The sequence below is a fragment of the Poecilia latipinna genome, unplaced genomic scaffold (genome assembly GCF_001443285.1).
Source record: "Poecilia latipinna isolate Pla-1442-1.1 unplaced genomic scaffold, P_latipinna-1.0 Scaffold891, whole genome shotgun sequence".
NCBI classification, from domain to species: Eukaryota; Metazoa; Chordata; class Actinopteri; order Cyprinodontiformes; family Poeciliidae; genus Poecilia; species Poecilia latipinna.
In genome coordinates this window covers 9,062-25,778 of record NW_015113507.1, presented here as the reverse complement: position 1 = coordinate 25,778, position 16,717 = coordinate 9,062, and the positions used below count along the sequence as shown (strand labels likewise).

The 16,717-nt window shown below is 37.5% G+C and overlaps 4 protein-coding genes across 4 annotated transcripts; all 4 read right to left on the bottom strand.

Annotated features, from left to right (window-relative positions):
• Positions 1-3,210: 3,210 nt before the first annotated feature.
• LOC106957259 (olfactory receptor-like protein OLF4) lies at positions 3,211-4,161 on the bottom strand. The gene has a single exon (XM_015048529.1). The coding sequence runs from the start codon at positions 4,159-4,161 to the stop codon at positions 3,211-3,213; it is 951 nt and encodes a 316-aa protein (XP_014904015.1).
• A 2,981-nt stretch (positions 4,162-7,142) lies between these two features.
• Positions 7,143-8,246, bottom strand: LOC106957275 (olfactory receptor 1M1). Its single transcript, XM_015048548.1, has one exon. It carries the CDS (start codon positions 8,094-8,096, stop codon positions 7,143-7,145), a length of 954 nt encoding a protein of 317 aa, XP_014904034.1. The 5' UTR covers positions 8,097-8,246.
• A 1,268-nt stretch (positions 8,247-9,514) lies between these two features.
• LOC106957273 (olfactory receptor 4K2-like) lies at positions 9,515-10,791 on the bottom strand. Its single transcript, XM_015048545.1, has one exon. It carries the CDS (start codon positions 10,650-10,652, stop codon positions 9,648-9,650), a length of 1,005 nt encoding a protein of 334 aa, XP_014904031.1. The 5' UTR covers positions 10,653-10,791; the 3' UTR covers positions 9,515-9,647.
• A 2,637-nt stretch (positions 10,792-13,428) lies between these two features.
• On the bottom strand, positions 13,429-14,456 carry LOC106957272 (olfactory receptor 4K2-like). The gene has a single exon (XM_015048544.1). It carries the CDS (start codon positions 14,454-14,456, stop codon positions 13,497-13,499), a length of 960 nt encoding a protein of 319 aa, XP_014904030.1. The 3' UTR covers positions 13,429-13,496.
• Between the last annotated feature and the right edge of the window lie 2,261 nt (positions 14,457-16,717).

Genomic DNA, 16,717 nt, shown 5'->3' with positions numbered 1-16,717 from the left:
AATACACTCTGGTCTTGGTCTTGTCTTGGTCTCGGGTTAGGTGGTCTTGAACACAACACTGATAGCTACGTATATATTTCTAAAGAAATTGTTGTCTATGTCAACTTTTCTTAATAATGTGCCCAACTGCAATAGTGGTCAGTGTCTTGGGCTATGATCACACTGCAGGCCAATTCCAATTTTTTTGTGAAACCAGATTTTTCTTTTTTTGCGAAACCAGATTTTTTATGGGTGATTGACACTGTCAATCACCCTCGTGTATGGACTACTCTCACCTTGCCTCTTTTTCTTTGCTATGCTCCCAACAAGTCGCAAATATATGTATTTGCGACTTATATGTGATTTCCTGTGTGAACTGCAAGCAGCCTAACAGTGTCCCCCATGCACAGCAGAGAATGCAATATTGTCACACTTAGCGAGCATGCTGAGTGTTTGTAGAAGTGAACATGGACGGTAATGGTGGAGCATATTTTGTGAATATAAAGTTGTCCAACTTGAACGAGCACTTCAATAACTCTATGCTCATTATCATCCACCATGGATGTTTTTCTACCTGCTTCGGCATATCAGGACGCAGAATACTGATGTTTGCAGAGTAAACCACACATCCAAGTGGCCTGAGTCTGTGTTTAGACTGTCATGGAAAGATCAGATACAGTTCACCAAAAAAAATCTGATTTAGGTCCCTTCAGACTGCAGTGTGAATGTAGCCTTTCAGTAAATTTCCCTCGACAGACTCTTCCGAGCCAGAGGACACTGTCAATCACCCTCGTGTATGGACTATTCTTACCCTGCCTCTTTTTCTTTGCTATGCTCCCAACGGTGGCTACCAGGAATGCTCAGGCTAGTTAGCCTGGTCACCGATGACAACAGAAAAACATGTTTTCTGTAACAGTAAGTTGTTTCTCCACCATACGGCCATTACATACAAGCATGATAGACAGTGCTAAGACCTTTTTCTATTGAGGAATTAAAGTGACTAACTTTTGGAATATATGAATAAAAGAAATAACATGCAGGACTCTGTTCCTTCACTGCTCAAGACCAAGCAGGAGAGGTTTAATTCACATTCTCATCTGTGGAATGATCACAAACACATCGTTACAAATATTCAAAATCTCTCGCCTTTTAATGGTTGCATCACTTTTTATAGGATTTAATCTCTCCTAGTGTGTATTTGAAAGTTTTGACCAATGGCATTGCTGCCCTTCATTTGCGTAGTGACTCTGGCACCGTTTTAGACTGCATTTGTGGTCTAAAAGAATTAGTTTGGACCTCCTGGAAATCAAGATCTGCTCCATTTCAGAGTTGCCAAATGACAAATTGTTGCTCCTTATCTGTCCAAACAGAAATTCTGTCCAAGTGTTGGGCTTCTGGCCAGTTCTCCCTCGCACACGAGCAGGGGAAGACGGGTCAGAATGACCTGGATTTGTGCCAAAACCTTTTCCTTGCAAAACAACTTGAAAATAACATTTCCGCTCTAACACCTCCTGGGTCTGCTTGGTTGTTTCTGTCGATGATAGTCGGACCACAAGGAGGAGTCAGAGAAAATCTTCTTTTCAGATCCTCTCTGATGTTATGCTGTTACACATGAAGGCAGTTTTAAACTATTTATAAAACACATTGTTTATAAGTCATCAACTGTAACTTTAAACATACTTTTCATGAAGCCCACATTCTGTATTATGTTTTTACTGATCTGATGTCACATTCTCATTGAAACAAAATATATGTATTTTCATGACCTTGAGGAAAAATTTAAATTTGCACAAAGGTTTAAACATGAGTTTGTGTAAATGATATATAGTGTTTCACTTAGAAATGTTTAGAAACATTTATAGAAATGTTTCTAAAACTTTTCTATAAAACGATAACCTGAGATGCACTTTTATTAATATTTGGCGGCCTCATACACCTGTCAGATTATTGTTTCCCAACCTAACAAATGCCTGTTAATCAGACAGATTTATTTATTTCAAGGATAACTCCTTGAGATGTTCCATCTCCTATTTGAGGGGGTTCTTAAGTCAAGAAGTATGCTAAAGCATGGAAATATCTAAACATCTAAAATATCTAAAAACAGTCAAAAACAAATTACTTAAAGTATGAGTAAAAGACAGAAAAGAAAAATGAAAAAGCCTGAAAGTCAACTTGTAAATGAAACAGACATAAAAACTCTTCATTTTAATATAAAATGTAAACTGTTGTATTTTATATTATACATTTTATATATAATAACTGTGGCTTACTTAGTTTTATAAAGCTGCTTTAGTATTCAAGTTAACAAGTCTCCTAAATCACGTTTGTCACTAAATGTCAACCAAGTCGAGTTTATTTGTATACCACATTTTCAGCAACAATGCAGTTCAAAGTGCTTTACATGATAAAAACATAAAGTAATGAAACAAGCAATGAACAGCACATTTGGTCAAATGTCATCATCAAATTGATCAAGAATAATAATCAAATGAACATCAAATTTATTGATCAGTGATCCAGTTATTAATCACAGGCAGCACTACACCGGTGTAATTTTAGCCTTGATTTAAACAAACTCAGTGTTTTGGCTGTTTTGCAGTTTTCTGGAGAACAAAAACTGCTGCGAGACTTGGAGCATAAAGTAAACGTGTATCTCACGCTGCTCAATTTTTCTGCGGACACCATAATAATCCAAATTTTTTGTTTCAGATTCTGAGATTCAGACTGCATTTTCCGCCACAATTTTACACGTTCAGGAATAATTTAGGTAAAAATTAAATTAAAAAGGATGACCATTTAGCTTTACGAACATGTTTTAATTATATTTTGAATTGTATTGAGAAAACAGTAACAAAATAGCAAAAGTAACACAAACATTTAAAAAAAGGCAACGGTTTAATGAAGATCAGCAAAGCTAAGCATGTCGAAACAACTTATACATTTTTAAATCACAGTACTAAACTCGCAAACTTTTTACATCTTCTGGAATACAATCAATCAAATTGTATTTGTGTAGCACCTCCCAACAACAAGACATTTCAAAGGGCTTTACATCATAAAAACAAAAATACAAAGTCATAGAACACACAGTCAACATTACATTTTGCACATCAGATGATTGATTAATGTTTTCTGATTAGGTTTCAAAAGTAACTCTAAACAGCTGGGTTTTTAGTCTAGATACAGAGTCCCATATCTTATGGAAAAAATATGTGCTGAGTGGAAAAACTACTAGCTACTGATTTTAACTTTCATTCGACAACACAGATAATACAAAAGAGCAGGTCTGATGGTCTGATCTCTTAGCCCATAGATTAGAGAACTCAAACATCTGGGGAAGATAATAAAACAAACATAAAAAACACTCTGAACCCATAAAAATGCCACTCTTGTTAGGATTTGTGAAAGAGCTATAATTAGCGGGTTATTAATAGTGGAGGAAAGACTCAGGCCCAGTTGAACCAGGTGCAACAGCAGGGTGTTACGGGCCTTATGAGCTAAAGCTGTATCTGTGGAGGCTGACCTGGCCGCTATAATGACACTAACATAGGAGAAAGTTGTAGCAACACCAGCTGACACAAACACAACACATGTATAGGCCCTGTCATATTCTGCAGTTACAGCACCAAGCACCAAAGCGAAATTAGAACAAACATCTTCTACTTGCCACCTCTCCATTTTCTCTAATGAAAACTCTAAAAACATCAAAACACGAGTGAGATTGTTCAGTGAACTGACAGCCCAAATTGCAATGATTACCACAGTTGTGTTTCTGACGGTGATGATGGAAGAGTGCCTCAGTGGGTAGCACACAGCCACATATCTCTCTAATGGCATTACCACCAGTGTTAGGGGAGAAATCCCAGTCGTAAGATTGGCAAGCATGCTAAGAACAGTACACAGCGAATAAGCCAGTTTGACTCTGCACACTGACAGTAAGAACTGCATTTGACTCTGCGCCAGCTGGACAGTGTCTGCCAGAAGAAGGTTGTAGAGTAGAATGTAACGACAGGTGTCACGAAACACAGGTTTGCTCCTCAGCGTGAACAGAATGGTCCCATTGATGTAGAGAAAAACAAACGATGGAACTGTAGACAGGGTGGAAATTAGTACTATCCTCAACAGATCCTGGTTCTGACTTGCTGTTGTCATGTTGGACTCAGACTGTGACACATTGAACATACTGAAGAGCTCCTAAAATTGCTGAAAATGTACTTTTGGTATCATGAATACAGGAAAAAAAAAATTCAGTTGGTATTTAAAAAGATTTGGATGCACACATCAAACACAAATTCTTGGTATTCACGGGGAAAAAACTACATTTATGCCAAGTCAATCCACCTACACACAGCTAGTCACGGTAAGCTGGTCACTTGACGTTCATTACGGTGGGTGACAGGCTCTGCTCTTATTAATTGTTCATCTGATACACCACACGTCACCATCATTTTAGTAAGGAATGACCTAATCCCTCTTGTGAAATCACCAAGGAGCTTGCTTGTGATTTTTCTTTCCTGTTGTTTTTAGATGAGATTAAATTCAAGTGACATTAAGCACAACTAACCTACCTTCTATTGTAGAAGATAGATGCAAGGGAAAAATTTATTTAGATTGGCTCAACGCAACTGTAATAAGGACATTTAGCAGCTGATCTTTGTCTTTATTTTATCCCCCTAACTGATTGATTGTTTTCTCCAGAAAGCATTGAAACACGGCACATGGATCACACATATTTTGTTGGAGCTGTACTTTCTCAGATCACTAAGGATTATAAACTGCATCCCTGTGTCTTTTTCTCTCATCATCTGTCTTCCTTTTAATATCATGATTTATGGAACTCAGAGCTTTTGACTGTGATGTTGGCGTTTGATGAATGGGACCCTTGGCTTCAGGCAGAACGTCCTATAATCGTGGGTTGCTGACCATAAGAATCTTTATAACCTACAAGAGGCAAAGCGACTTAGCCGATTGTCTTTGTTCTTCTCCTGATTAAACTTTATTTCATATCAACCAGGTTCACAAAACACAAAACTCAATACTTTGTCAAGATAGTTGACACCATTCTACCCCCTGTATGTAAGGCAGGAGCCATTACTTGGGATGGTCAAAATGCCATTCTCCAGTCCCAATGTTCTCAACCCGACACAGGTATTGGCCCATCCAGTCGTACTTATGTTCTCACCTCAGTTTGCCCTTGCCTCATTCATTGGGTCCACACTGAGGTCCTCCTGTCATCCTGGTATTAGTTACACTGTTCCTCATTTGACGAACCTTCTGGTGGCCTTCTCTATATAAAAAAGTGAAGGAGTAGGTCCAGGCATTTGAGGTCTGCGCCCGTAACAAACCTCCTCAAGTGCTGGCTATATTCAAATGTCCTTGGTCGTATATTGCTCTGAATTTTGTTACCTGCTTTCCGTCAACTAAAGGATTCTATGTCATCCTTACCACAGTAGATTGCTTCTTAAAAGCCTGTCACCTATTTCTCCCCCAAAAAAGCTTTCAACAGCCCTTAACCCTTTGAAGACAAGTTCTAAATGGCCATCCCGGCGCACAGTCTCTCTTCTCAGTGCATCAGCGCTCGCTATGAAGCCATGTAGCGATAGCTAGCAAAACTACTACTAACACTGCACACACCACGAACTCTAACAACACACTTATAGTCTAAAAAAACCTAGTAAAATCCACAGCATGGCTGCGCCCTAGTCTCTTGCCATATCCAAGTCCCCCCCACCCCCCGTCTCTCTCTGCGTGTCTCCGTTCTACCTAGCAACAGACCGTCAACACATTTTCATTGGTTGTTTCGAAATGTGGTACATTTAGACCCCACAAAATAAGGCGGAAATTATCAATCTTATTTCTGGCTTTATTTTGAAGTAAATAACCACAAAACCAATATAAAAACACTACTTTTATAAAGTTTGAAGTCTGTGCTGTCCAACAGAGTTGAAATGAAAACTCGGTATGCGTCCATGTTATTACGAAGCCTTATAATTGCGTCACATGCTTGTACGCCGCACGGCGGGCAGCAACTATAAAGGGTTAAGACAGATCATCTCCTGGTAAAACATCTATTCCCTTTACAGAAGTCATGTCTGGAGTGACTTCTGTACCGCTAAGGTTCAGTTCTGGGTTTCATCTGGAAACCAGTAGTCAAATTGAGCAGATAAACCAGAAGCTGTTCTTCAAACCTAGCAAGGTTTAAAAAACACACAATTTCCATAAAAGCCATTTCAATAACTAAAGTTTGGAGTTTGGTTTTTGCTATTTTCTGTGGAGAAAGTTGATAACTTCTGCATAAAATACACTACAGCACATGCTGATTACACTGTCTGATTTATCCAGGCCTGAGCTGCTGTTGGTTCTATACGGGGTACTGCACTGCACTGCTATAATGCCATGAAGCGATCCTGGGGTTTCTGGTACCATGGTGCAATTTAAATGCTTATAGCAGCAACTTACAAGCCTGGGAGCTGTATTGTACACACCTGTAGCAATGGAAGTGACTGGAACACCAGAACACAATTTGGAGGGATGACTCAATACTTTTGGCAATATGTTATGTGACATAACATGTACTCCTTTTCGTACAATGACCATTTTAGTGGCAAAAGAATCTGTTCAACCTGAGACACATCTGTTATGTGCCAGTCGTCACATTTCCTCATCACATTTTTAAACAGTTAACAGTTTAGTTCAGGGTCTTATGGAAAACTCTGGTAGAGGTGATAATTCAATGTACACCTTACCTTTGATACAGTGACACCACAAAGATTGACTTTTTTTAGATTAGGTTCCTTGTGCTTTAATTTTTTATGATTACACTTAATTACACATACATACAATAGTTATTTCAATTCAGTGACAAAGTCAAACAACTTCAGGTTTTTTGCCATCATATATTAGACAATTTTATGTACTCATATTCTTCTGCTTTCTCCTATATTAATCCCTTTATTAGTGGTTTCTTTGCTTATATGGATTCTCCACAACAGAAAAACATTGAAGTATGACTTATTGGTCTTAAAAACCTTTTAACATAAATGTTCCTACATTTGAAATATGAAAACTGTGTGTCATTCATTCATTCATTCATTCATTCATTCATTCATTCATTCATTCATTCATTCATTCATTCGTGAAGAGTTTGACAAAATCTAAACTTTTCAACCACTGACTGCAACAGCTTTATGTTTTAGTTGACAGTCTAGATGGCCCAGAAGAATAGGTCTGATAGTCTGATCTCTAAGACCATAAATTAAAGAACTCAAGCATCTGGGGAATATAATCATTAATATATACAGAAATTTATGTAACCGTATAAACACAACAGTTTGAACAATTTTTATAAGAGCTACAAGCAATGGGTTGTAAATAGTTGAGGACAAACTGAGGCATAGCTGCACCAAATGTAGCATCAATGTATTACGAGCCTTCAAGGCTGAAGCTTTCCCTGTAGATGCTGACCTGGCTGCTATTATTACACCAACGTAGGAAGAAATGATTACAGTGGCTGCTGTAGCAAAAAGAAAAACAGTGAAAGCATTGTCATAAACTTTAGACCTGGGTCCAAGCTGCATTGTGAGATCAGAGCATAAACTTGTCATTTGCAGACTGTCTAGGTCTTCAAAAGGAAAATCTAACAGCAAAATGCCACGAAAAATATTATGTAAAGAACTGAAAGTCCAAACTGCAATAATTGCCAGTCTTGTGTTTGTGATGGTGACGATCATAGCATGTCTCAAAGGGAGGCAGACAGCTACACACCGCTCCAGAGACATCACCATCAGCGTTAGAGGAGAGATTACATTTGTGATATTTGCAAAAACAGTTAGCATGCCACAAACAGGATATGTTAGTGTAATTCTACAAACAGATAGTAGAAACAGAACTTGACATACTGCTAACTGTGCAGTATCTGCTATTAGGAGATTAAACAGGAGAATATACCGACAGGTGTCACGTAAAACAGATTTACTCCTCAAAGTGAACAACATGGTTCCATTAATGAAGAGAAACACACAGGATGGGATTGTGCACAGAGTGAAAGTGATCACTCTTTCCAGAAACTCCTGATATTGCAGCTCAACAGAGATGTTAGTCTGAGAGACATAGGACATGGTACAGGAAATTTAAAACGTCCAAAAGTCATTGCTTTCCAAATTGTAACCTAGATTATTTCAACATATTACATTTAGTCTTTAAACATAGATATGCTTAAGAAAATGTCACAAAGATGCATCACCTGTACATCTAAATTGTGAACCGACGGCAGAGGCAGTCTGCAGGGTTTGCTGCTCATCTTCATATTTAATATATGTGTTGTCTTCTCATCTGATTTTCCTGACACGTCACATGCCAGCATGTGACCATACCACTTTTTATTCAAGTTCTTATGACTACATCTCAGGAGAATTTCAGTGTAAATTAATGTGATCAATTAGAAAACATATTAAATTGCTTAAATGTTTTATTTTTGCTGTATGTGCCCCAGTTGGAAAACAATACAGAAATGCAACATATTGTATAAAAATTAAACTCTATACCGAACACCTTGTTATAACCCTTTGTAGTAACCATTACATTTAGATGGTACATTTTACCACGTTTTCTTGTTTTTGTTCTGTTTTATTCACTGTTCTGTGAAGAAACTAATGGGCTCAAATATCTTCATTCTGTTACCCTCTTTCAAACTTTTTCTTAGATTTAAGGAATTTCCTTTTATGTAATGGCAGAGGTAATATTTTTAAGTCATCTTTTGTTTAATCATATTAGTGGAGTGCAACTACAAATGAATGTTTATTAACACTAGGTTTATTTGTGATTCTTTTAGTGGGTCATTTCAATATGGTCAACCTATTTCATATTAAAGTTTCAATATTCTGACCCATAGATATTTTTTCATACCTCCGTGAGAGTATTCCATAGCTGGAAGTCGTGTTGGTGGACAAGTAAGTGTTTTATCAGGTAGGACTCCAGGTAAGTGTTTTCAGAAGGACTATTGGAGAAGTTGTGATGGGATTGACAGGTAAGTCAGGAAGTGAAAATCAGAACTGTAGAAGGTGATGGGAAGGCGAGCTGCAGTCCAGAAGTGACTCATTCACAGGACAAAGGACTGAAAGGGGGACACAAACTCTACAGCTAAGAACTACTGGTAATTTCAGCAGCACACAGTGAAAACTAAGAGGGCCTCTTTTCAAGACAAAGGGTGTTAACCATGTGGCCTCGTGGTTCAACTCCTCTGTTAGGTACGTGATTGCTCCTGATGAGGAACAGACGGAGATTTGTGTTTTTTAATAGAAATGACAATTCAGTACTGTGCGGTCTGTCAATCTACTTTTATGTGAAATAAAGACAATGACAGGATTCTTTAAAATTAAAATACATGTTTGTCATATATTTGCAGACATAAACATACATAGAAAGTTTTTCATTTGAATTTAGTATGAAGATAAAAGTTTTAGTCAGATATTTCTTTCAACACGTACCTTTTCTAAATGTCATGATCTGTTAGACGGTGCCATATTTGCAGATTCATCCCAGTCTTATTTGTGGTCTCGTTGATAATATGGATTATTCACAACAGCAAAAGAATGCATTAAAAAATAACCCTCTAACAAAATTTTCACTAAATTTAAGACACTGATAAAGCTGATAACTATGTAACTGTATTAGTTTTTTTCACAGTTATGAAGACCTTGACAGAAGCTGAACTTTGAACAACTGACTGCAACAGCTTTATGTTTTAGATGACAACCTAGAAGGGACAGAAGAATAGGTCTGATAGTCTGATCTCTTAGGCCATAAATTAAAGAACTCAAACACTTGGGGAATAAAATGATTAATACATAAAGAAATTTGTGTAATCGTAGAAATACTACAGTTTGAACTATTTTAATAAGAGCTATAAGCATTGGGTTGTAAATAGTTGAAGACAAACTGAGGCATAGCTGCACCAAATGTAGCATCAATGTTTTACGAGCCTTCAAGGCTGAAGCTTTCCCTGTAGATGCTGACCTGGCTGCTATTATTACACCAACATAGGAAGAAATGATTACAATGGCTGCTGAAACAAAAAGAAAACCAGTGAAAGCATTGTCATACATTTTAGACCTGGATCCAAGTAGCATTGTGAGTTCAGAACACAAATCTCTCATTTGCAGACTGTCTAGGTCTTCAAAAGGAAAATCTAACAGCAAAATAACACGAAATATATTATGTAATGAACTGGAAGTCCAAACTGCAATAATTGCCAGTCTCGTGTTTCTGATGGTGACGATCATAGCATGTCTCAAAGGGAGGCAGACAGCTACACACCGCTCCAGAGACATCACCATCAGCGTTAGAGGAGAGATTACATTTGTGAGAATGCCTAAAACAGTTAGCATGCCACAGACAGGATATGTTAGTGTAATTCTACAAACAGAAAGTAGAAACAGAACTTGACATACTGCTAACTGTGCAGTATCTGCTATTAGGAGATTAAACAGGAGAATATACCGACAGGTGTCACGAAAAACAGATTTACTCCTCAAAGTGAACAAAATGGTTCCATTAATGAAGAGAAACACACAGGATGGGATTGTGGACAGAGCAAATGTGGTCATTCTTTCCAATAACCCAACATCATCAAACTCAATAGAAATGTTAGACCAAGGCTGAGAGACGAAAGACATTTTGCAGAATATTTAAAATTAATAGAAAATCAATCTGAAAATGTTGTCATATTCTAATTCTTACAAAAAATTTACTCTCCAAAAACCCTTCAAGAAACTTCAGCTATCCGTGTACCCTGCTGCTAAAAGCATGTTAGCATCTCCATGTGGGGAAAACTTGCTCTGTAGTGTTTCCTTCACCTCACTGTTGATTTATGTACTCTGTACTCATTTGGCTCTCACTTAATGCATCACATGGCAAAAGTTCATCAGACTAGTAACATGGTGATGCAATCCTCCCCTTTATTTTACACTGAACCGTGTTTATTTTTTTCTGTTTACAGTATATGCCATGGTGTAAAATGGAATATATTTGCATTTGGTATTCAATGCACTCTGTCCATACCCAATACTTTTGACTATATGTTGTGTGACATTTTAGGACCATTTTAATGCCAGTAGGATATGTTGAAACATGAAGCCAGTTTTTCTCTAATCAACATCTTACTTCCTCACAAATCTGATTTTGAGATTTCAGTGGTTCTTTATTGCTTGGTTTTACGCTAACACTTTGACGGGGTGTGCATACAACTGACATGACACTCATAAATGTGACAGCACCTGCAATGAACATCAATGAATCTTTATTAATGTCTGTTGTCACGAAGTATCATGTGGTAAACAATGACACTTTTAATGCAAAGTTGGCACTTTTAATGGACTTTCAAGGCAACTTTTAGAGCAACGTTGCATTAAAAGTGTCATTATTTACAAAATGACACTTCATGACAACATTCATAGACATTCATAAAGACTCCTTCATGTTATAACAGCTGTCATGTCATGTTTATGACGGTCATGTCAGTCTTATGCACACCCCATCAAATAAAGTGTTAATGGTTTTACTAACTTTGGCCACTGGTCAGCTGTGACTTAAATGACTGAAGGTCTGCACTCTTCTACAATTTTATATGCTTCTTTAAACAGTAACATCTTACAAGGGAACTCTGGGGATGACTTTCAAAGGCAAGGCAGCGTCTGTCTCTTCAGCCCACTGTAGCCCTGAGGGCCTCTTCTCCTACTGCTGGGATATTGTCCACTGATGTTTGATTAGTCAGTTTTCACTATATAGCCTTGGATTGGTCAGTTTTTACTGCAGTCATTTTCAACAATTGTAGCCTTACAGGTAAATGAATTAATTGGATAGATATTAATTGGATTCTTTAATACTAATACACAGGTTTCTCTTGCCCCTCAGATGAGTTTGTCCTTTAATCCTCCATTGTGTTCTACATTAAACATGGAACAATCTCACCCTTTCTCAAGTTAGTCAAATGTATATAGTTTATATTCTCTTCAAAATCCTTCACAAACATCACGACTCATTCAAATAAAACCATTTTCCTTTAATATTTAATCAATAAATGATTGCCATGGCTAAGTTTTCATTCCAAAATTTAGGAATCTTTACAGTTTAAAAAAAATGGCGTGTTCCTAAAACTGATTAGCTGGGAGTTATGACCTTGTTTAGCAGTTCCATAGCAAATGTGGTGATGTCATAGGCAAGAAAACATTATAATCAACAGTGAAAAATTAACAGGCTGAAATAAGATGCAAAAAGAATACAGATATCTATGCAGCACCGGGAGAGAATAAATTTAATTTCTTTGCAGTCCTAGGCTTTCAAAGTATGCAAAAAAGTGGATTTTGCATTATATGTCCCTTTTAAAAGAAATGTATTTCTGTAAAAAAAATTTGAAGTATTTGGAGTTTAACTCATAGTTTCTCACATCTGCAACAGCAAACAATATAAATAAGTCTTTTGACTCTGAGCCCTACAACATGCAACTGCTCAGAGTGTCAATACTTTTATGTCTTAATTATACACTTAATTATTTGTTACATTGAAATAAGGAATGATTGCACCTAATTTTGACAGTTTTTATTTAACTTCAGTGAAAAATGTAAACACGTCAGATTTTGGTCAGATGACATGTTTCAACAGACTTTCTTTCTTTTATAAATATTATATGTTGGACTTTTAAACCTCCTCAGATTCTGCTGTCCAGTAGGTTCACACCTATTGGACAGCCTTTGCTTATATGGAATCTCCACAACAGGAAAATGTTGCATTAAGACTTTAATCTCATTCAGACAATAACATTTTAACATAAATTTAACCATATTTCAGAAATCAATACAACAATCAATCAAGTTGATTGAAAGCCACACTTCAGCAACAAGGTAGTTCAGTGTCATAAAACAAAATCTTTCTAACATTAATAGTAAACATTTCACATTTTTTTCCCAAGTGCCACCGTTAACATCAAATATATTGATTTATGTGTCATTTATTATTTTTCAAAACCAACTCTAAACCAGTGGGCTTTTAGTCTTGATTTAAAGGAACTTATTGTTTCAGCAGTTTTGCAGTTTTCTGGAACTTTGTCCCAGATTTGTAGTGCATTGAAGCTGAATGCTGCTTCTCCATGTTTGGTTCTGGTTCTGGGGATGCAGAGCAGAACCAGAACCTGAGAGGTTCTGGAAGGTTGATACAACAACAACAGATCTTTAATGTATTTTGTTGCTAAACCGTTCAGTGATTTATAAACTACCAACAGTATCTTAAAGTCTATTGTCTCAGTGGAAGAACTTTAGAACTGGGCGATGTGCTTTATCTTCCTGGTTTTAGACAGAAAGCCAGCAGCAACGTTCTGTATTGATATTTTAGGCAGACCTATGAAGACACTGCTGCTAAAAAATAAATACGTGTGAGTTTCACTAGATGAATCTATAATAAATCCGTTGACTGTGTAAACCGTGTTTCTTTCACACATATGAAGACCTTAACTGAAGCTGAACTTTTCAGCCACTGTCTGGAACAGTTTTGAGTCTCCGTTGACAACCTAGATGGCCCAGAAGAATAGGTCTGATAGTCTGATCTCTGAGGCCATAAATTAAAGAACTCAAGCATCTGGGAAATAAAATAATTAAAACATAAAGAAATTTATTTAATCGTATAAACCCAACACTTTGAATAATTTTCAAAAGCGCTACAAGCAATGGGTTGTAAATAGTTGAGGACAAACTGAGGCATAACTGCACCAAATGTAGCATCAACGTATTACGAGCCTTCAAGGTTGAAGCTTTCCCTGTAGATGCTGACCTGGCTGCTATTATTACACCAACGTAGGAAGAAATGATTACAGTGGCTGCTGTAGCAAAAAGAAAAACAGTGAAAGCATTGTCATAAACTTTAGACCTGGGTCCAAGCTGCATTGCGAGATCAGAGCATAAACTTGTCATTTGCAGACTGTCTAGGTCTTCAAAAGGAAAATCTAACATCAAAATAACACGAAATATATTATGCAATGAACTGGAAGTCCAAACTGCAATAATTGCCAGTCTTGTGTTTCTGATGGTGACGATCATAGCATGTCTCAAAGGGAGGCAGACAGCTACACACCGCTCCAGAGACATCACCATCAGTGTTAGAGGAGAGATTACATTTGTGATATTTGCAAAAACAGTTAGCATGCCACAAACAGGATATGTTAGTGTAATTCTACAAACAGAAAGTAGAAACAGAACTTGACATACTGCTAACTGTGCAGTATCTGCTATTAGGAGATTAAACAGGAGAATATACCGACAGGTGTCACGTAAAACAGATTTACTCCTCAAAGTGAACAACATGGTTCCATTAATGAAGAGAAACACACAGGATGGGATTGTGCACAGAGTGAAAGTGATCACTCTTTCCAGTAGCCCAACATCATCAAACTCAACAGAAATGTTAGACCAAGGCTGAGAGACAAAAGACATCTCTCAAAATATTTTGAAATATTCTGCGAGATATAGAATTCAGGCAAATATATTCATGTCACATTTGCTGAAAAACGTAGGCTATCAGATTTTGTTTAAACAAAACATATCTGTTTATTTTCCAAAAACCCCTTCATTTGAAGAAACCTTCAATTGAAATTCAAAACTTGAAAATGATTTTATCAATCCCAAAGAGCTGCTCCAACTTGCCTCTACCCTCTGCAGTGTAATTCTAGAATGAATTCACCTATGTAGGTACCCCGCCACTAGGAGCCAGTTTGCACTTCCATATGGGCAGAGCATGTCTATAGAGTTTCCTTTATCTCACTTTTAATTTATGTCCTCTGATCAGTATACGGTGATGCGATTGTACCTCCCCAACTTTGTGTCAAGTTGGTGAGGTACAAGTCCAATAGCTGAGTTTTATTTAGTCCAGTGTTTCTCTGTTCTGGTCCTCAGGGACCACTTTGCTGCAGGTGTTAGGTTCCATTGATGAAGAGAAACAAACAGCATGCCACACACCAGACTTGATTAAGTGTGTGATTAACAACTGTCTGCAGCACTTGATGGCTCCATAGAAGGTCATGCAATCATTTGAATCAGCTGTTCTGGAACAGAGGTGCATCTAAAATATGCAGGGTAGTGGTTCATGAGGAGCACAGTTGAGAAATAGTGATTTAGTGAAATATAAAACACCACATTTGAGCTGACAGAGAGAGGCCTGGGGTCTTTCCACACTCCTGCTCTCTTTTGCCATTAGGGATTGGAGACCTGGAGGAAGAGTGGGTTCCAGCGGGGAGGCGTCAACGTGGCTGTGTGTGGTGACTGGCCGGTCCGCCCACTGTGGCATTTTTTGTGGGGGTCACTGTTCATTGGGTGGAGGGAGGAGAGGGTTTACCCAAAGCTCTGCCTTGTAGCTGCAGTGTCTAACTGAGCTTCTTCCTCACAGTGCACCCCTTCCTTGTGCCTCCCCTGTTCAGCTCCACCAGACTAGCAGTAGCAGCAATTAGCAAACACCTGGTGGAACTGCACATGATGATGTATTGAAAGTGGGGTGTTGGAAAGAGTAGGAACTTCTTAACCTCCCCACAGTCTTAGCTTGACACTAAGGAGGAGTGTGGCAAATGTCATTCAGACAACGGGGAAGTAGGTCAGACTGTCAGTTTCCAAAAACCCCACACACAAAATACATTTTGTAAAACCTGTATACAGGGTTAGTGCAACCTTGCCAGATGTGCACAGAGTAAAAAACTTGTTGGCCGTAAATGACTCCATCTTTTAAGGTTGAAGAGACAGAGGCCTATTTCAAGCTGTTAAGTTGTAATATTGGGCTGCACAGTTGGTATCACTGTTGCCTTGCAGCAAGGAGGTCCTGTGGATTTGATGCCCGGCCCGGGGTCTTTCTGCGTGGAGTTTGCATACACTCCCTGTTCATGGTAGGTTCTGTAAATGTACGGCTTATGTGATGTGAAAATGTGCCAAACCACATAGTGGCCCGTTGACTTGGTTGAACATGATTACTTCACACTGTGGAATAATTGTTTCCTCCATTCAGTACTGTTCTTAAGTCCTGGCTGAAAACTCATCTGTTGAAACAAGCATTTTCACTTGTTCGATCTCTAAATTTTCTTTTGTTAGTATTTTAATTGGTTACCTTTTAGTTTTTTTGTTTTGTAAAGGTTATCTTGTATACAATGAAGGGTACCTTTTAAATCAAATCTATTACTATAAGGTGTAAATCAAATTTTTTTTCTGTATCGTTCCAAGTTTTATAATTTCTCCCTCCCATGGAATTTCAGTATGAAAGATGTGCACATTTATATACGAAGCCTCTGCTCTGTCACTTTGGTAGAATAAAAGGGTCATTGGACTCTTTAAAATTTATGTTGCTCTTTTTTATTGTTACATTTACAGACATAAATGTATATACCATGTATTTTATTTAAATTCAATGAGAAATTTAAAGGTTTTAATCAGATGACATTTGTTTCAAAAATACTTGTTTTATAAATATGATTTGTTGAACTGTTATGCCTCCACAGATTATTCTGCTGCCTCCTAGATTCATCCCAGTCTTATTTGTGTTCTTCAAGCTTATATGCATTATACCCAACAGTAAACCACTGCATTACAATTTTCATTGATTTAAAAAAAAAATCACATTTTGACACAATTTTCACTCTAAGACACCAATAAAGCTGATGACTGTATGACTGTCTTAGGTTTTTTCAGTTATGAAGACCTTGACAGAAGATGAACTT